Source organism: Vidua macroura, chromosome 1 (assembly GCF_024509145.1).
Source record: "Vidua macroura isolate BioBank_ID:100142 chromosome 1, ASM2450914v1, whole genome shotgun sequence".
Classification (NCBI taxonomy): domain Eukaryota; kingdom Metazoa; phylum Chordata; class Aves; order Passeriformes; family Viduidae; genus Vidua; species Vidua macroura.
Window position 1 is genome coordinate 59,804,035 of NC_071571.1, and position 21,826 is coordinate 59,825,860.

Below are 21,826 nucleotides of genomic sequence, written 5' to 3' on the forward strand. Positions count from 1 at the left end.
ACAGCCCTGTTGGACCTTACAAGAAGTACCTAAGATCACATTCAAATTCAAGCCAGGATGATGATGACATTGCCTCTGCAAGAAAGATAAGTTTTGTATTGAGCACTTTGAATATGTTTGGTATTGGAATAACATTATCTCCCCACTGAGTTAGATGGGTTGGTTTTAACATCCAAAAATTATTTGCCAGTCTTTAGCTGTGCTCTACAGTTATATATTTTCACATTGCAGGCCTCAAGGTTTCAAATGTGGCTAGTCTCATCCCCAAGGCTAACACTGTACTAGAAAATTATCACAGTCAAGGCAGAGCTATTAGCAGAAATATCACATCTGACTGACAGCTGAACTGTTCCCTTACTCAGTTCTGGTCAGTGCCATTTGTAACCCCTCCAGCCACTTCTTTAGGGGATGATTTGCAGGGACAGCATGTGCCAGGAGCTACTCTTGGAGATAGTCTGAAAGAGCCACCCTATTCTGGAATAGAAAGATTTAATTGTACTCACAGGTACTTAAGTGTTGTGCTTGGTCTCAGGGCTAACTGGAGTCCTCATGCCACTGAAAGCCTGTAGAGGGACTGCAGGACACATGTCTGATTGCCCACAAAACACACATCGATGGTTCTTCATGTCTTTTTGCCAAATTTAATAATACACATTCCTTCTGCAAACATTAACCATTCACCCCCTGTCCAGACTGCATTCATTCAGGGCACCCCCTAAAGCCATCATTATCCTACACAAACATTCTCAAGCTGTATACAGATATATTGTGCCATTCCATTATCCTCACCTCTTTCAACACTGGTGAGCACAATGGTTAGAGCATGGATTGACTGTTCACAGAGCTGGGATGTTTCAAACACCTGAGAATTAAAGGTTACTGGTACAGTCACCCTGGTACAGCTGATAACTACTGCCATGATGCCTTCAATAGCAAGCAGGGCAACACAAGACATTTGTTTATGTGCTTTACCCCAGCTGGTGCACAGCCTTCCTGTTAGGACTACTGAACAGCTTCCCATTCTAGGGTCAGCAGCATCCTCTCAGTGACTTTTCAGAGTCTGGAGGTGTGCTTAGGTTCACCTGAGACACAAAACATGACTTCTTAGAATCATCCCAACACCCTTTCAGCTAGCCTACAAGAAGCCTCCCTGATACTTTGAAATGTGAGACTGCATCCCTTGATCCTATACCATATTAGGGTAGAATGAGTGGTGTGTTTGAAATCTTGTGTTGACTAAATTCTTATTGTAATGTTGACCAAAACCAAACCCAAAGTCATATAATTTCCTTTTTTCAGGAGTGAATTGAGAATTGTTCATCAGCTTCATCAAAGCAATTTCCAGTTTGTTGATCCCATTATTTTGAAGTCCAAGTTACCTTCCAAGAAGGTGTAACGCAGTGGGCTCTGAACCTTCACAAGTCCCTGTGTTGGGGAAGTCCCTAGGGTACATCTGTGAACAGGTTATTTCAGAAGAATTCACTATTGTATTTCATTGCCATTGTTTCTGCCTACAGAGTAAGAAACTGACTTGCTCTCAGCAGCTTTTCCCCACACTGTTACTTGGCAAAGTTTCTCTGTCATTATAGCAAAGCTGTTCTTAAATCACAAATTTATCTTGGACATTTTCTGTTCTCGATCTCAAACATCCAGGATTTGGAGGTAGTCTATATCAGGAAGACACATCAATTTTGACATCATACACTCACAAGCTAAGGTCTTTTAAACATATCCTGAGACTGTTTGCCTCTTTTGCTGAGATATCCAGAGCCAAAACCAATATACAGAAGCTAATTGGCTCAAGAGTTTGGAAGAGCACACGAAAATTTGCTATGGCAAAGATGATCTGAGTAATTAAAACATATACCACTGACACAGCTTAAACTGTGTGTGGGGGGGGTGTATTTAAAAGGGTTTTCATCATGCAGAATTCCCATCTTGATCTTCATTTTCATCCAAATAAAGCTTACATAAATTTAAAAGAGCAGACATAGGACTGCTATTTGTGCAAAGGCTTAAAATCCAGCCAAAACTGATGTTGTGCATTATTCCACCTGAATCAGAAATGGACATACAGACAGTTATTCAAAAGTTTAAAAAGAATACTTATTAAAAGCCAGAATTCATCAAGATTTATAGTTAAATGTTTATTCACTATCTCTCTCCTCACTTTACTGTAGCTTGATATGTCTTATAATAATAGAATAATTTAGATTGGAAACGGTCTCAGAAGGTCATCTAATCCAACTCCTGCTCAAAGTACAGCTAAGCTAACTTCAAAGCTCAATCTTCTCAAATTGCAGGCAAACAAACTGAAGGTGCCTCAGTGTGCTCAGATGTCTACACCTCCATCTTAAGAAGGCAAGAAGTCGGTATTATGTGCTGTGATTCTTTTCTGTTAGGTCAGGAAAGTGTCCAGCTGATGGATAGAGGTAACTGCCACCAAAGTCAGAATAAATTTGTGGCTGGGCCTCTCAAAATTTATCTCCTGATGGAAAATCTCTGTTCTGACAAAGAAAAGGTTGAGGGAGAGAAGCAAGATGAGTTAGCAACATCTAACTCAGTCACCTCCTAATATGCATGCTTTTTTTTCTTTTAAAGAAAGTCAACTCTCCCAGCCTAGCTATTGATGATAAATCAGAGGACACTAAAAACCTTGGGCACACATTAGCAAAGTCCTGTTCTCAATCGAGTGCTATATAATGACAGGTAATAACCTACTCATTCCATCAAAGTTACTGAATCACAGTATCTTTCTTACAAAAACCCAATTGCTCATCACCAGGAGAAAAGCTCAGGGAAACTGATGAATAATCTAGAGGAGGGATCAAAATAGTCACAGCGGTGTCCTGTTTACTGGCATACTCAGTAAGACATAAGGTGGGAAGGCAGCAGGGTAAGACAAGTCGAAAGGACTGGGGAGAAAGAATAATAATGTTCTGAAGTGGTGGTGAACTCTATGAATGAGAAGCTAGATGGAGATACAGAATTATCAGCTCTGTATAGGTTCTATTAAAGCAAATCTGAAGGCAGTAAATAACAGTGGCTACAGTCAGAGCTATAAAAGGGAGAGTGAACCAGGACGAGGTGATTGTGAAGGGCAACCCAATTGAATCTGATAAATGTCAAACACAGTGATGAAAAGAATTTATGTATCCATGTCCAAGATTCATGGTCCTCTAATTTCTCCTTGTCCACAGGTAAGACATCCATGGGCAACTGTGCTGCCATTGACACTTCAGCAAGAATCTTTCTGTAGTTCATGAATAGGAATCCAGAGCTGTTGAAGTAGTTCCAGTAGGAAAGAATAGCACTCCAAATATCCTTAGTCTTGCAAATAAAGTCTGTGAGCATAAATTACTTGGGCATTAAACCCGTGTTTTCCACTAGAATAATGTGTCAAACTGTAACAGTTCCTAGGAATACTTCTGCAGGAATACCCTGATTCTATATAGAATCTATTAACTGTGTGGAGAGATTGAAGTTTAGGCAATCTTGTTTCAAAACGTTCTATTAATTTTTAAGTATTTCTCTCTACATTGTGCAGAGAACTTAAGCACTCAACTGTAAAAAAGCTACAGTGGTAAGACTTTAGCTGCTTACATCTAAATTAAGTTACTTCTAAACTACTGAAACCTATTTTAATCAAAGGCTGGTCAAGGAAAGAAGTAGAGCAGTGACTTTTGTTCTTACAAAATTAGAGCCTGCTTCAAAGTTAGTTCTAGTTCATAAGCAAGAGAAGAATAGGATAACAACCCACCTACTCCACTACTTCTGGGAAAATATGTCAGTGTCCTTCATTATTATCAGTAAAGTCCAGTGGCAGCTGTGACTGTCCCTTTCAAGCCAACTTGGAACCATACAGAGAAGTTAACTACAGGACAAAGTTAGAACAGTACAGAACAGGACAGGAACCTGATGAGACCTAATTATTCCTTTACAGTTTTTTTTATAGCAATGTTCAAATACACACTGCATTTCAGACTCGAGTGGTCTATGGCAGTTTCCTTTTCACAGGGTTTCTTCCTCATTTTGCTCATGGGAAAGCAATATCCAGAGAATTAGGATTACTCATCAAGGCATGACTAAGGCATGGTGTTGCCCAAAAGAAAGGATGATCTCATGTTTGTGGCAACAGAGCAGTGCCCAAAGGAATGCAATTCTGTCCCTGATTTGCTCATGGAGGAAAAGCTCCACATAAATGGGTCCATTTTAGAGTAGGTGACAGATAGTGTGGAATAGATTAACATGCAGTTCCAGGCTAAAACAGACTAAAGACAGTTCAACCAGACACAAACATCTTTGTGTTCCATGTCCTGCATTCTTCCTTATGCCCACCCTCAAAATCATGAAACCCCACAGAGAGCACAATATATCAAAAACACTCTGCAAACTAAAATTTACTTGTTCCTTTCTGATTTTGCTCTTTGATTTGGTTCCTGTGGATAAGATATGGGCAAGCGTCAGCAGAAGGGAGGGCCGAATCCCATAGCCTCTCGGGCTCAGAGACCAGTTATCCTACAAATGCTAGGAACCATCTCTTCTTAGCCAGGCTGTAAGAACAAACTAATTCTGGTGTGTTTGTGGGCCAAGCCATTTCTGAGAGTTGATTCAAGTGGAAACTAAAACTCTATTTAAAGAAGAGTCCCAGCCAGTCTCTAAAATGTAATATTTACACAGCTCTTTGACCTTCAGCAAAGTTCTGAGGAAATATATATCCTGGAAAAAGACAAAGCATTCAGCTTCTCAAGAAAATCTGGACTTCTCATGGCTTCAACTATAGCTACAGGAGTAACCTCCTCTATAAAACTAAACTGCAACAGAATAATACACATATATACTCTAGTCTTTTACTCTACTGAATTTTGAACATTATTTGGGCTCTGCATTTTCTGTCTTGCAATACAATCATTAATATTGGTAAATTAGTCCCATGACCAGTTAATTGGACTGAAATTATCTCCTTGCCAAAGAGGGCTTTTCCTTTCCCATCTTTTACTCTTCTTTACATCAAATAAGTATATATACTTACTACCATCATTTCTAATATTCTTTTGGCAGAATAATCCAGTGCCATGATGGACATGCTCCTGATCTTCATTTAAAATGCTCTTTATTTCCCCCTTAATATTATCCTGTCTTTAAATTAGGAATGCATTTTTCTTGGTTTTTTTGCAATAGTTGCTTTTAAATATCACTGACAACAGGGAGTTGTGCTGTGCAGGTGTGATTAAAGTATTTTTGCCACTACTATTGCAGACGTTCTAGGATATTCGTTTATCTAGGATCTCAATTCAACATGCTTAAATTCTCAAGAGAGACAGTTTCTTCAGCAATCTAGTATCCAGACTACTAAGACTTCTTGGGTAAAAGTCAGCCTTTAGAATTACACTCAAGGGATATGGCTGATGGAAAATGACTGCTGTAATAGAGAAACAGCATTCTGAGAAACAGAATGAAGTGATTGTTATTTGCAACCAGAAAAATGTTGTTCAGCAGAATTCCCATGCTAATTCAGACCTGAAAACAGCAGGAATTATTATTTTTATATAGGTCCGTTGTCAAAAATCTTCCCTTTTAATATTGTCACTTGGAAATGTAGAAATAATCAAAGGCTTGCACAATCTCAAAGCTACATATTCTTGGAGAACAGTTAGAAACTTAATAGCTGGTAAAGAATGAAGTTCTACAAATTATTTCCACCATCTTTCTTGTCACTGCATAATTTGTCATTTTATTCAAATAAATATTTAGCCTATTTTTGTCTTCTTCAGATTTTATTCCTGAGTAGGTACAAACTCTATTACCTGATTTAAAGGAAAAACCACCTTTTAGAACACATTACAAAAAAAATTGCATACCATTTTCTTGGGACTGCTCAAGGTACAGCACCTTTAGAGTGAATTCTAGCTATTGGTTTGAAATGAACAAGTGAAAACTTACAGAAAGTACTGCTTAGAAAGACCACAGCAACAGGATTTTGAAACAACCTTGTATAACCTGAACTGTGATAGAAAGTTTAATGCTATCACCTCAGGCAGCCTAGAGCCACATGCACTGAAGAACGAGAGTGGATGGGGAATATGTATCAAGTCTAGAAAAGCTGCAGCAAAGCAAGCAGTTCCTATAGCATGTGATAGAAGAACCTCTCTTTTCTCTCATTTTCAGTTTGCAGGGTTAATAAATCAGTGTCAGGAATTAAATATTATTTTATTAATTTTAATTAGTTAATTAATTAAATGTTATTTTTTAGTCTCTTTCTTTTTTATTTTATTTTTATTGTAAGTTTATACTTTAATGAACAAAATGTTGTTTTAACAACAAAGTGAAAGTTTTATTAAAAAACTTGATTTTTTGAATTTTTTTTTTCAGGATAACTGATATTTAATCCAAGTGGTGATCTAGATCCCAAAACTAATTTTGAGGTCTTAGCAGCTTGTCATCACAATTCCCACTTCGTGCTCTAGGAAGTTTCTTGTCTGCTATGAGCCTTTATTCCATGGAAGAAGAAATCAAGCTTGTCAAGCCCACAGGATGCCTGCCAGCTAATGTGTGCACAAAGAATTACAGTAGGAAAGCCTCATGATCTGTGCATTGCCAGAAAGACATTAACTTTTGGTAGGTTACAAAAGGTGTTCCTTCCCCACTCTAGGCAAAACTGAGTCCATGTGTCTGGAGGAAAATTACTTTCCTTGAGCAGCAGAATTATATGCATTATTATTTTCACCATCAAATTGGAATGAGTAGTGTCCAAGCTAGCAAAACCTATACCGCCCCAGGAAAAGAAATACCCTTTCATAATTAGACACGAGCTACTTTAACACATGTATCCTTTGCTGTAGTTGTAGGTGAGATGCCCCTGCCAGTTCAGAGTTAGCAGAGTTACAGAGTTACTTCAGCAATGTAAGGCCTTCAAACAGATAATGACAAATGGTCTCAAGTAATTTCCAGACATGGTTGATGTCATCTCTAAGCTACCCAGTCTTCCTAGTCACTGCTGCGTTTAGCAGCATGTCTCAGACTATACATATCTTCCCTATTTTCAGCATAAATCAGATCTCCTTACAGATCTCTCTGTAAGGAAACTTACAGTCAACACTGCTCTCTTTGAACAGATCATACCTGTTTTCAATTGAAGCTGCATCAGGACACATGTAATAAACAAGTTTGGCAGCTGATGGACTCTACAAGCTGGAATGAACACCAGGTTTAAGAGGTTTTATTCTTGTCCCTGAGATATGCTTAAAGAACTTAGGACACTATGCCATGTCCACAAATCCATTATCTGTGAGATAAGGTGGGTGTTAGCTGCAGGGATCAAGCAGCTGCGTCCCGATGTGGTGCATTGCTGGGCTGCCCAGCTCATAAGTCTGGGATATACAGTGTTCCACAATGAATTAAAAGCAAAAAGGGCTTCATACATCTTAAACTGTAACTGCCCTTCAGTTAAAGGAGATTATTAACTTGGTGTTCAATTACTAAGATCTCACAGTATTTAGTTCTGGAAACATTGATGAATCAAATCAGGCAATGTTTGGAAAAATTCGGAGTGTTTTATAAAGCAGTGACTTCAAAAAAGTGATTCTTTTTGCTTGTCTCTGATTTAGAAAGATCACAGGCCTTTGTGAAACTTTCTGGTTTGTGTACATACAGAAACTGCACACTAATAAGCACTTTGATATTTTCTGTGCCAGTTTGAGTAAAACTGTTTGGAAAAATCAAGAGCTAAGTGGGAGGGCAATGTTGGGTTTTTTTCAATAACTTATTCTATTTTGGTAAATGTTACACATTCGGTACTTTTCCTCTTGCTGAGTCCATTGATCAAAGCAATTTGTAAGTATCATGATGCACTGAATAGTTCTTCCAAACAAACAAATATAACATTTAGCTACCTACCATGGATAGAAAACTGTAAAAATTGAGGTTTTGCAGCACTTTCATTTTTATAGCTTTAGGACTAATTGTGCATACACTGTTTGTGAGAGAAAGATTCTTTATTACCCTGATACAGTACCTCTTACACTGAAAGACAAATAAAACTTTTAGTCATCACCATTAATACTATTTCCTATCACACTTCCATATATTTTTACTTTAAAACCTAAGGAAAAAAATATTTATTGGTGCCCATTTTTGGAACAAAATCAGCTTATAATACAAGAATATTCATATCATAGATCTTTCTCAAAGACTAACCTATAGAACAAATTGGTTTGTATAATTGTCTCTCTATCCACTTGTCCCTTTCCAAAATGTCTTTTATTTTAATGCCCTACATAGTTTCTTACTTTGTGGAGTACAGAGTTCCAGTAGTACAGAGTTCCATTTGAAACTTTCATGCAGTTGCAATTCTTTTGTTTTCCATCTTCCAGAAGAGAAAAGAAAACCATAAGTAGTGTTCATATGACATGAAGTGTTCATGATAATAATTCTTGCAGAAAATAAAAGCAGCAATAGGTAAAGATCAATTATTTCATTCTCTCTCCCTGTGGGTGCTGCACATGTGTATGACTGTCACATTCTAGTACAGAAGAAAGAAATTAATCAGTGTTTAAATTGCAGATATTCCCTGTGTAATAACTTGATTTACTCAGTCTAAAAAGCAAGGATTTTTCAAATCTGTCCAACCAATCTGATGATTTAAACAAATCTCATAAATCCAGATAGTTTTGTTTTTCTGTGTCATCTTGCTTTGTGTTCTACCTTGCATTAAAAAAATACTACTTCTGTTGCATAATTCTATAATTAGAATATAATTATGTTATAGATTCATTAGTTTATTAGAAAAATTAGGCTAGGAAAAATGGGGGGTTTGCCTGTTCTTTTAATTATGTCCACTGGTGACATTATTTCCATCCTCAGTAAGCACTGAGGACTGCAGTTCATAAGAAGTGCTTTCAAGCATTCCTTTACAGGAAATACTGAAAAATTATATTGAATTCATCCAGTTAAAATGTCATAACCATACAATGGTCATGCATTGTTTTCTATTGAATTGGTAAATTTGTACTGTGAAATTGTTTTTTCATGCTTTAGCAGGAAAAGGCCAAGCAATTATTGCAATTTTGAAGAATCTATGATCACAGAACAGTTATTTTCTCCTTAAGCAAAATGTCACTTTACAGAAAAGCATATCTTGGAAACTGTTTCACTGACTGTGTCATTGTCTGACTTAGCCCCACTTGACTAACTAGCATGTTTAGAGGATGAAAATAATAAGATGCAAGCATCAAGATGTCCTCACCCTCTTTGGACTGGCATTCAATTTGTTTGCAGACATAGGGAGGAACCAGTGATTTAAATCTTTTTAGGCCATCATTTTTTTGTAATTTTTATTTAATTGCTCCATTTTGTATAGCAAAAACAAAGGCAGATTTTGTTGTTACCAAACAGGGCATGTAACATGAATTACTTCTCATTTCAACCAGCGAATCCCAGTACCTCTCCTACAGCCCTCCTAAAGATGCCAGGTACTGCCCAGATGAGCAAACCCTCTGCTGCACCAGAAGCAGTTATGAAGCTCATAACAAGGAAGGGGAAGACCTAAGTATTGGAAAAGGGGAACTTACAGCAGAAGTAACAGTGGAAGAAAGATGATAGAAAAACACGAGGATGAATCTTACAGTGATAAGGGGGAGCTAACAGGGGAAGGTGCCAACAAGAACAAGACCCAAATGTCTACCAGAGCCATTGAATATCAAGAGTCTGTATCATAATCAGAAGTTCTTAGACCCCACCTTAATCAAGACCAGAAGCAGCAGTCCTAAGAAACTGGACACGTGGAAACATAGCAAGAAAAGGGGAGATTCTGGACATGCAGAACCCATTTTGGTAGCTTTGCTTCTGTCCACGTTTACTTTGGCTTTTAAATCTAACGTACATACGATCAGAGAGAGGTACCCAGGCATCAGGACAGGGGATGACATAATTTTAGGTATTTCTTCTGTAGTGGTCTTTACCTCATGAGTGATATGGAAGAAGAGTGGAGCCTGGCAAAAAACCATTTCCTTTGTAGTTGGCACTGTTGGACCTAAATCCGTCTCAGCTGGTGAGTTGATACCAGCAAGTTATTTATTTATTTTAATTTTTCTGTGTCTGTCAGCCAAATGTCACTCAGGATGTTAATTCAAAATGTTCCCCATAGAACTGAACTTGTAGCCCTGAAAAGAAATCCTTCACCATGCTCTGCTTACTGCTCTCTGCCTTCCTTCAGAGATATAGTCTGTGACCCATCCCTAAACTCAGGAGATCTGCAATGGAGAAATGAATAGTGGATTTTTTTTCCCCTGAGTATAATTTTCTTATTTTATAGTTTCAATGCTCTATATGAATTTAAAAGAAGTGTTGGGATTTGAGCAATTTAACTGAGTGCTTCAGTGTTTCTTTCTGATGCTAATATATTTATTTGAGGATTAGCACTCTAAATATTTCTATGTATGGATAACTATGAACATGTTTGCCTGGTGTTGTCAGCTTCAGTAGTTCATTACAGCATGAATCTATATCAAATCCAGACATTTGGTTCAACATCTGTCATGAACTGCATGTCATTAAAATGTTATTTTGTGACAGAAAATATAACTAGGATATGTTTATGCATGACACTGATCATTGTTCAGAGAGAAATGGAAAGATAATTAATTAATAAATATTTACCTCACTTTGAACATTATCAAGATTCTTATCCAGGTGAAGTGTACTGTAGGAGAAACAAGACTTTTTATAAAAGCAGTGTTGGCTGAACAACTGCTAGTAAAAGGGAGGCAGCAGATCAGTGTGCCATGGCAGTGAATGTGGTTCTGGGGAGTGGGAAGGGTGGTGTCCTGAGCACTGTGAGCTGGGAAGGCACCATCTGGAAAAGGCAGGGGGCTTGCAAGAGCAACTTCAAGTAACGTGGAAAAACACCTGTGATCTTTGTGACTTGGCCTATGACGGGAGGGTCACACTGCATGCAAAACAAGCAACAAAGGGAGTATAAAGGCATATGCTGAGAGACTCTGAACTGATTCAGGATCTGGACACAATAGTCAGATAATGGAGCTGGGGAGGGGTGGGTGGATTCCCAGAGCAAGCATGTAACTGCTGGGAGGGAGAATGGTTACCTGATCCCAAGAGGGAAGAGGAGAGCCTCTCCTCTTGCTCTGCAATCCACGCAAAGCTAATAAAGCGGTGGATAGAAGTAACAACCTCAGTCACGGTCATTTTCCTCACGAGGTACATCCTAGTTGCCCCAGGTTTTAAGATTCAAGGTGTACCTCAGACGGGTATTTGGACTGCACGAGTTTGCTTGCGATTCCCAGTTAACTCCTGAAGTTACGTGCAATAAGCTGGCAGCTACACCTGTCGCCTGGCACCGCTCTTCCCTCGCATGGGGACAAAGCCTGTGGGCTCAGCTCTGTGGCTCCTGCTGATGCGGGACGGCAAACTCTCCGCTCCAGGATGGCGGAGCGGCCGCAGGACTGGCCGCGGGAGCGCCGGGCTGTCCTGTGCCGCCGGGAGCTGGTACGTGCGCGGAGAAGGAGCGGGAGGGCGGGGAAGGAGCGGGAGCTGCCCCTGTGCTGCGGCCCCGCAGCGACCGGCCCGGGGCTCCGCACGCTCCGCCTGCCCACTCGCAGCGCCTCCCAAAAGGAGAAATTCCTCCGCTACCGCTCCTTTCCTCCGCTCCGGCGGCAACTCGAGGGCTGCCCACAGGCTCCCGCACCTGCCTTCCAGCGGAGCCGGTGCCCCCGGGACTCCGCAACACAGCGCTGCCAGCCCTCCCTCCTCGCTGCTGGCAGCGCCTCAGCCGCTCGCCCGAGCGCTCTCGCAGCACCCGGACGCAGAGAAACTCCAAGCCCGCCACTCGAGTCCCTTCGGGAGCCGCGGCGAGGGGACAGAGCGGCCGCCCTCCCGCCGGCCCGGCCCCGCCGGGAGGGAGCGCGATCGCCACCGCCCCGCCCCGCCCCGCCCCGCCCCTCGACGGCGCAGGTCGCGACCCGCTCCCGCCGCCTGTTGTTGTCGGGGCTGCCCGCAGCCGCCGGGGGGCGGGGCTGGGGCGCGGCGACCAATCAGGCGGCGCCGCCGCCGTCTCGTCGGCGGCATTCGCGGCCGGAACGGGCCGGGAGGGCGCACGCAGTGGGAGCGCCGCGCCGGTCCCTGGGCGGGCGGAGCGGGCGCAGCGGGCGCGCGTCGCGAGGCGGGTCCCGGCTCCGGGGAGTCGCGGCCGGGACATGGCGGTGGCTGCTCGGCGGCCGCGGCGGCGTCCCTGGGCCCTGCTGTGCCTGGCTATGGCCGCGCTGCTCTGCCCCGCGGCTGGTGGTGAGTGCGGAGGGGGGCGCGGGAGCGGAGGGAGGCAGCGGGCGCGGCGGTGGTGTCCGGAGTGGGGTGTGGGGGTGCGTGAGGAGAGCGGCGGGGGGCGGCGGGTCCCCGCCGGTTCCTTTCAACAACATGGCGGAGGGGCCGGCTGGGGCGGAGTCACCTACCCCCGGTGTCCGAGCCCGGCGGGGACCGCTCGGCCCTTTGTTGGCTGAGAGCGGCGGCGACTCCGCGGGAGGGGCGGCGGGGAGGGCTCACCTTGGCCCCCACCACTACTTCCGCTGAGCAGCGCTTCGGGCGGTATCTGCCCGGGGTAACTTTGTATCCTGATGTCTGCCCGGGTGGGTGTGTGTGGTCTTGACCCGCGAAGGCTACTTAAGTTCCTGGAGCTGCCGGAGCTCCCCCGTCTATCTGTCCGCCAGCTCCTGAGAGCTCCCGGGCGGGGTGCGCCGGCAGCGGCAGGAGCGGCAGCCCCCTGGCCTCCGCAGGGCGCTCGTAGCGGTGCCCGAGAGGAGGGGTCGGTGCAGAGACGTGTTGAATGTCCCACGTCGCGGAGGTGGCAAGGGGCTGCCCCTGCAGTGCTGCACGCCTGAGCACCGTGTGCTGCTGTCACGGCGGTGGAGGGACAGGTGAAGTTTTGGTCCAGGACGCCCTCGCCTGTGTGCTCGGTGAGGATCGAGCCGTGTGGAAATTAAATCTTTGGGTGAATACTGTACAGCAAAACAGTTGTGTTCCTCCAGTCTCCTGTACCTGTGGTTTTTTTTGCGAGAGAGATTTGATATCAGAGCTGTGCTGTTGCAGAGCTAATGCATGAAACATTGGAGTGCTTGACAGCATTCATAAATGGAAGATTTGGGTAGTTTTCTTTTTTCGTTTTGGTTTTTTTAAATGTGCAGGTTGTTCTGCGGGTAGCAGTTTGGGACATATGGCCTAATGGATTGTATATTGCTTTGGATTTTAAAGAGGAAGTGGAGAACCACCACAACTTTTTCAGTTACAGCTTTGAGACATCCCTCAGTCTGAATCTATACCATAATTCAGTCTAAAATGGTAGTCATGCTGAAAAAAAAAAGTTATTTAAAGCATCACTTGCTGTATTAACATGTAGTGTTAATCACCCATATTCTTACTGAAGGCGATGCAAGATCTCTGTTGTGGACACACTGAAATAAGTTTAAGTTACCCATGGGTTGTTCTTGTATTCTTGAAAAGGTGCAGCAGGCTTTAAATTATTAAAGTTTTCTTATGTAACACATTCAATTTCGATGTTGAAGGAAATTTTAGTTCAATTTGAGCTTTGAACTTTTTCCCTTTTAATGCCTCCCATCAATCAAAAGTTTTCCCTTAATCTAAGGCATGAAATTAAAGTCTAAAAGCTTTGTGTGAAAACAAGGCAACAGACTTCCATACAAAACCTTACAGGTGGAAGTGGTGGTGTGCTGCCTTCTGTTTAAAAAAAGAGAAATCCTCTCTGTTCAGTGGAACTGGGAGGAATCCAGGGTTCCTGATCCATAACTCATCCAGAGGCCCTGGTATGGGTAAGGCAGTTAATTTGCCTGAACATTGTGGTCTAAGTTGATAAAGTAGTTCAAGGTATGATTTGGCTACTGGTACTTCTTATTGTGGGTTGACAGAAGTTGAGCAATTTCTGATTGCTTCTACTGGGGCTGTTGTGCAATGTGCTGATGTTACTATGTGGATGAGTCATCTTGCGATACGGTTTATACAGAGGTCAGGCATGTAATGAATCCCAGCAGCTAGCTGAACAGTAGAACAGCCTTAATTTTTAAGACAGAGTCTGAAAATAAGCTTTCTGGTTTTCACTGTGTAGGCCATAGTCTAGTCTTCTAAGTTCTGGGAAGTCACCACTTGGAAACTCTTGCATTCAGACAGTTGCTTCTAACTGCGAATAAAGATAGCAATCTGATTATTATGGTGGAGTAAATTTAAAAGTACAAGTAAAGATCCTTCTGTTTTCATAATGCTTGTAAAATTATTATCTGGGCTTTTAAATTTAGCTTTCTTCAGTTTGTTTTTTTTTTTTTAAAGCCTATTCGTCTACCAAAGAAGAAACAAATTGTTACTGTATCATGCTCTAAGAGGCATGAACATATATCTCTGGGTAGTGTTTTGGATAGACGACAAGAAAACTAAAAGTGCCATTTGCCACCTACATTGCACAGAATATAATATCACTTTTCTGAAATTGGGATTTTACACGAGGTTTTATTGTTACTTGCAAGTTGTGGGTATTTAATAGTAATTTGTCCGTTTTCTGGAGTTGATCAATTTGTTTGACTAGACCTGCTGTTTGCAGGAAGGAAGTTTTGCTTAACAAAGATGGATGAAATCTATGTGAAAGTTTTCCTGAAAACTTGATACCTAGTGCTGTTACTTTACAACAGTGAAACTTAATTAGTGCCTTTGTGAGAATGTGTTAGTGGAGGCCATGAACTATTGTGGTTTTAAAAACTGTACCTATGTCCCAGATATTTTAAGACCAAAACCTTTTTGTATCTTGAGCTAAAAGAGTTCAGAGATGAGTCAGGTGTATTGTTTGAGGTGATTGTCTGAATTACAGACTCAGAAGCTGACATTTGCACTGTTATGTATTATGCCTTTTTTCCTAAAAAATCTGGTTTTGTCTCTTGCCTATCATAGCCTTGCTCCTTTATCCCTTGAAACTCTGCATCTTGTGGAACCAAGAATTGTGATTGCTCTTCTGATGAAGTTCTACTTTCTACTGAAATTTTGCTTCAAAATTTGTATTTTCTGTGTTGTAATATCACAAGAGAAGTGTCTTTTTTAGCAAAATGTTGCTTTTGGGTGCTGCAACTATTTGTCTTTTTTAAATTTGTAAAGCAAAGGTATATTATTAAATGAAGTATTAACAATGTGAAATTGTTAATGTTTGCAATAAGATGCGAGTTTGAGGTTTTTTAGAGCGCCTCACAAGTTTTAACTTCTGTACTGCTCCTTGTTAGCATCCTTTGGAAAACAATGTCTCAACTTAAAATTTCCAACTACAAATTCTTTGGCTGAAGGTAGTGTTCTGTGCTAAACTGTCTGGTTGAAGAAGTGATGCAGGATGTAAACAAATGTTACATAGTGATTAATAGGGTTTTATGTAACTAAAAAAGTCTTTCTGCAATTTTCTTTCTTCAGAAAGCATATACAAAAAAGACTGTTTCAGTAGGTAAGTCTGGTTTTGATGCAGATTTGTAAAAGTTAAGTGGTTAGAGTGTACTTAATTCTCTGTTCACATTTTGTATATAGTATTAATATCTGAGCCAGCTAATTTTAAGTCTTGTCAAGCTGCATAATTTCAGTGTTTCATTTATGCAGCCAGCTTGCTTTACCCTCACTGGGGGCTTTCCAGACTGCAACATTTGTGCAAGAGAGACTTGGTAAAGGAAAGGCAAAACTGTCAAACTCAGAGTTTGAGCAACTACACAAGTAATGGTATTCAACACAAGATGTTAATCTTGTGATATGAGAAGTATGCTGTTAACTTGTATGATAATGTCATAATGCACACCCCCCCACTTTCACAACAGCATTGTCTCACTGTTTCTTTTAGGGTAGTCAGTCTCAAAAAGCAGAAATTACTATGTAGAGTGGCAATGGTGCAGTGACAAAATGCGATGCACAAGGAACTACATTGCTATGTTGACCCAATTTCTGCTCTTGGCTATGTCCCTGATTGTCTGTATGATTTCCAGTGCATTTGTTTAGCTGCTTGTACTGTCATTTCCCCAACCTTGTATCATGTAAACAGACATGAACTTTCACTAGTTGGTAGTGGAGTTTCATGCTAGTGGTTCCATCCAAAAACTGTCATCATAATTTTTTTAAAAAATATTCTCTGCCAAGGACAGACTTGATTGAAGACTTTTTTACTCTTCTTCAGTAGTTTTGAAAGTGCTTTTCTTGGTAGTAGATTTAAACTGTGTTCACCAAATGCATTGAAATGGGTTTTACCTGAGAGATTACTGGCTCTGGAAGGTTACCTGACATCAGAATTGTCAGTTTCTCATCCCTTTCTGTTATCATTCCATACTAGAAATGTATGTATTTATTAAAGTGAACTTGGACATCAAATTGCACTAAGTGGAATTCTATAGCAAAAGAGAGGTGGGAGCAAAGTGAATGAGGAAGATAGGGCACAAAATGCTTTATTTAGTCATGATTGGAACGGTGTGTCTCTACAGCTTCACAAGACCAGGAAGATGAATAAGTGTAACAAGGGCAACCCAAATGTAATTTTTCAGTTCAAGTAACTTGGCCTCTGCACGGTGATTCAATGTAAATATATCTCACTGAATATCTGTCTCTTGCTGTAGGCATTCAGATGTAGGTGCTATTGTGATGAGCCACAATTACTGTTTAAGTAGGTAAAAGTCATGGGTTAAGCAAGTGAGATAAAGGTGTGCTCACTTTAAAAGTTGAAAGAAATAGTGTGTGTAGATATTTTAGGAAATTTTTAATGGTTTGGGTAGATTGAAAAATATTTGTTCAGGCATAAATTACCAAAGGGACAGCAACATGAAAATGTTAAATTTTCTTGTAGTTAAACTCTGGATAATAAGACTTTCCTTACCTCCATGATGAGGCAGGGAAAGATGTGCAAAAAGTGATGCTGTTAAGCTTTACCTTCCTGAACAGCAGTTTTCATTTCATCTACCTTCTAATTATTTTTTTCAATAATCTTCATAGTTAAAAAAAAAAAATCTAATTCCATTTGTAGGGTTTTCTTTCTCCCGTTTTCTGACTGGTTTGTGTGCTGGTGAATCTCTTTGAAACAGGGTTATCTTTCTATAGTGGGTCCTAAGAATTTGATCAAATCTCTTCAGTAACAGTAGAAGATGATTGACAGTGATACAGTTTGGTTCAAAATCATGTTGGAAGGGGGTGTTTTAAGAGAATGTTTCTCAGGATTCAAACTTTGAGATTACATACATATGTATTTGAGGTCAGAGTGCCATTTATTTAATTCCATGATAACCAGTGACAGAGAGGGGTGTGAAATCCAAGGCAATCCATATGGTTATATTAAATTCTTTAATTTAGGTGAAACGCCAGATTTCAGATTTGGGGGACCTTTTGATTGCCACCAGTTAATCCTCATCCTTTTGGTGTGAGTTTTTGTATATAGCCTTGAAAGAGACTATTTTTATGGCTCAGGGCATTTTTTGGTTTGTGATCATAAATGTTGAAGATTTTAAATTTGTCTAAGTTCTGTATTTTAATGTTTCTGTGTGCATGTACACAAGTTCTAGGCTAGTTTTTGCTCTTCACAGTTGAACAAGTGGACTCAAGATGTATTGATACTTTCATTGTTGCTCCTGCACCATTTTCTGCATGGCTTTGGTGCTGTAAATGCAGGAAGGACTGCAGAAAGAAATTAGAAGTAGTAGTCTTCCTTCTCCAAGAACTTCTGCAATGTGAAGAATGAAACCTGATTATCTTATGGTGATTAGCCTGTCATTCCTGCTTCCTTCCCTATACCCTCTCCTTTACTACTGCAATTGATAGCTTTAGTGAATCACCACCTTGAGTAATGTAAGAGAGCTTCATAAATAGTAAGTCTAAACCACATTCTGCTTCTGTGGAGGGATCATGCAGGGTTTGGTTTTTAATGAGGATTAAGCTGGTATTTGCCCTTTTGGCACAAAATGGAAACCATCAAGTAATGCATAATATACTAATCTTGGGTAACCAGCAGCATCTGATTTGTCACTTACTTAAGCCATACCTGTGGTTATTGTCGAAAAAAATGGCATTATTTGTATTCGGTTTGAAAATATCAGACTTGCATGCAGTGTTGTTTTGAAAGTCTAGAACTTTTGTAGGAGGAACTGTAGTGGTGCTTCTTTACCTGAACAGCAGCAAGGATTTTAGCCTTTGTCTTTTAATACATTATTGTGTAAAGGGAGATGATTTCAGATCTAAATATTACTTTCTTCTGCTCATCTTCCAATTTTATTGTCCCACTAAAAGGCCTTGTAGCATTGTTGTTTTTTTTTAGTGTTGCTGTTCTATGTTTATGTAAGCAAAACAGCCTCCTAGCATTCTGAATTTATATTTCTTTAGTCATTCAAATTGCTTCTCAGAACATGTACCAATACGAACATTAATGTTTTTTTCTCAATACAGAATTAGAGTGTTACTGCCAGCTATGTACAAAAGACAACTTTACGTGTATGACAGATGGAGTATGTTTTGCCTCAGTAACGCGAACTGCAGACAAAATAATGCGCAACAGTATGTGTATAGCAGAAATTGATCTGATTCCCCGAGACAGGCCATTTGTTTGTTCCCCCTCCACCAGAGATGGAGTCCATACTGTGTCTCATTGCTGTAACACACCTCTCTGCAATAAAGTAGAACTTCCAATACCAACACCAGGTAAGGGGGTTGGGATTTTTACTCTTTTGTTTCTTGGATTTTTTTTTTCGTTTTTTCCAACAAAATTCTGTAAGAGTGAAAGTGTAGGTAAATTTGAAGGAAGTACTTTAGGTACAACCTAGATTCTGTAAAGACAATTTAATGACATTTAAATTGTCCAGAGTTATCTTCTGGATAGGGATGTTAGGGACAGTTTTGAAGACTTAAATGAAAAGTGTAAATAAGCACATTGCTTTTGTCCTTTGTAGTACTTTGATTCTGAAAAAAAGTTACTGTGCAAAAGCTTTAACAAATTCATTAAAATAATTTGAGTATTGTTGTGGGATACTATAAGTTTAGTAGAATAAAAGAAAATTAATGTTTTTTATAATTTTCTTTTATTTTAACTCTCAGGCCCTACTCCAGAAAAATCAGCTTCTAACCTAGGACCTGTGGAACTGGCTGCTGTCATTGCTGGACCTGTCTGCTTTGTCTGCATTTCACTGATGTTGATTCTATACCTTTGTCATAATCGTACTGTAATTCATCATCGTGTGCCAAGCGAAGAAGACCCTTCGTTGGATCGTCCCTTTATATCAGAAGGAACCACTTTAAAGGATTTAATTTATGATATGACAACTTCAGGTTCTGGATCAGGTAATGTGACACTTCTAGTAGTAGTTACTCTGTGCTTAAAAGCCTTGTAAGACATCTACTTTTTTTTTTTAATATTGTCAAATCTGCTTAAACTTATAATTAACTGGAGAAAATACTAGAAAAGAAATTTCCATGTACATTCAGTCAACATCAGTGAAGATTCAATGTATGGAAATAAGTGAAGAAAAAGAAACACTGAATTGTTGCTGTCCTTCCTTATCATTCTCAAACTAGCCTTTATATAAATTTATATAAATTATATAATTCAGGGAATATTGCAGTCATCTATTGTAAATGTTTTGGGTTTCTGTAAGGCTGTCATTTACCTTTTTGTTCTGTACAGCCTATCTAAACAACCATCTTCTGTGGTATTTAGATAATTTTGTGAAGGATATTTTTTAGCTTTAAATTGAAACTTAATTTATAGATGTAGTTATTGGTGTATGAAGAATATTCTGAGTTACTATTTTAGACAGTTCTTTCCTTACAGAAGATATTTTTCAATTGCAAATAGTATTTCTGTATATAGGATGGATGCAGTATGCAGACTATGTCTGACCCTTGATTTTGTGGGGTTTTTTTTTGTTTTAATTCTAACTTGAAGAGGTCTTGCTCTGGGAAGATGAGGCATTAGTCTGTTCACTGCATAGAGTTTCGGCTATTGTAACTCTGACCGTTTATTGCTTATAGGATTATGGTGGTCTGTGTCATAGAAATGTAGTTTAATAGGTGTTGTTAGGGAATGATGTGCCAGGTAAATTATTGCATAAATTAATTGATCTTTGGTCCGTGTTAGGGAAGGAGACATCAAATTGTGTACTGCAACCTTTTACCAACCTTCTACTATATAAAATTTAAATAATTTTATACTGAAAATTATTCCTGCTACTTTCAAACATACGTGTTAAAACAACCATGCCCTTTCAGAACACTTTTTACAAATAAATATGGTGTTTGAGTGTCAACTGTTGTATCTTTTATTTTCCCAGAACTGGAAAAAAATTAAGCAACAAAACCCAAGCATCTAGGTTATTTTTGTTTTCCAAGGACAGTAACTGGTAAAACTGTTTAGAGTCCATTGCTTTGTCAAATAAAATTAATGTAACTTGCTGGCCTTGTTTAAAATCTAAATCAAAAATTAATTTTAGTCATATCTTCCCTAAAGAAGGTGAGTTTGCACTAGGTGTGTAGGTCAGTATGTTTCAGCTAAGAAAGCTTTTGTGTGTCCAATAAGATTTGAAACTGATAAGGGTAAGTTGTTTTCTGGTTAGAACTGGAGAGAACAAATTTAGTAATTTGTATTTATATCAATTTTCTTCTTTACTAACAGGAGTAACTAAGTCAGATAATGAAAGTGGTTAATAGAACTTCCAATATATTGGGCTAGAGCTTGAAAATTCAAATGCTGGACTTAGGTCTCCAGTTATGTTTGTTCTAGGAGGGGTATGCAGTAGTCAGAGATATCGATAATATGGAGGAGTCAGAGGTTTACATATTGCGGAATCCAGAAAGATTTGATATATATAATTGCTACACTATTAGAAGTGTAACACTCTCTACTTAATGTCTGCAGATCTAGGCTTTTCCTAAGGAGGACTGAAAACAATTTCTAATTGAAATTCAAACTCAGTTGTTAATTGGTCTTTTCATTCATTATCAGGAATTATCCTCCATTTTTTCTTCTGGCCTTCTTACCTGTGGTGATTCTGAACCTCTCTTTTTTTTTTGAGAACTCTGGAAGTACTCCTTCAAAATAAGCCCTTGAAAAGCAGAGAATCCAAGTTAGAAGAAACTTACAATTCTTCCTGTGGAGCACATGGCTAGAAACTACTGACCCTTCCCTTGCCTATTTGCAAATTACTCATTAAGTAAAAGGAGTGTGCTAGGGAATTGCTAAGCTTTCACAGCTGAATTCAGGGCACTCAGGCTGGTCTAGACTCCCAGAGCACCTGACCTGCTATGGTATTTGAACATTGGCTACTGGTGAATGCATCCAAGGAGCAAAACCAACAAATGTGGTTGAATTTGACTTATCCCTAAGGAAGCCTCTTCACTAATTTGCTTTTATGCTTGAACGGCTGTAAAGCAAGGCTGAATGTTTCCTTAAAAGGAATCTTTTAACTTTAGCTGCAGTGAGTTCCATGTTGTTGAGCTGTTGTAAGACCAGTATTAGTCTTATTTAGCGTTCTCTACTTCACTTTGATTATGACAGTGAAATAGGAGATGCTTCAGGTACTTACTTTCTGTATTGTTGGCATTGTGTGTATTTGCAATGACTTGTGTCACTTTGTCTCAAAATTAGTCAATCAATGACTACAAATTCACAGTGCCCTAGCACTTGAACTGATAACTTCTGTGTGTCCTGAAGTATGCCTGCAGCTTTTGAATCTCATTTAAATGTGTATTTTAATCCAGACTTTGGGTAAAGCACATTTAAAGTTGAGAAGACTGTACCTATGTGGAATAAACTGGGGGCAGAGAAAAGGGT

General features: G+C 39.9%; 1 protein-coding gene across 3 annotated transcripts in view; it reads left to right on the forward strand.

Moving 5' to 3' along the window:
• Window positions 1-12,156: 12,156 nt before the first annotated feature.
• TGFBR1 (transforming growth factor beta receptor 1) overlaps window positions 12,157-21,826 on the forward strand; it is a 34,217-nt gene continuing 24,547 nt past the window's right edge. Inside the window, exons 1-3 of one of the 3 annotated variants that reach the window (XM_053976151.1) lie at window positions 12,157-12,297; window positions 18,451-18,702; window positions 19,096-19,338. In XM_053976151.1, coding sequence (XP_053832126.1) covers window positions 12,210-12,297; window positions 18,451-18,702; window positions 19,096-19,338 — 583 coding nt within the window. In that variant the 5' untranslated portion in view covers window positions 12,157-12,209. Of the gene's footprint in view, window positions 12,298-12,931; window positions 12,963-17,694; window positions 17,767-18,450; window positions 18,703-19,095; window positions 19,339-21,826 lie in introns of those variants that run through there. The other 2 variants (XM_053976160.1, XM_053976165.1) reach the window with 2 other exon arrangements.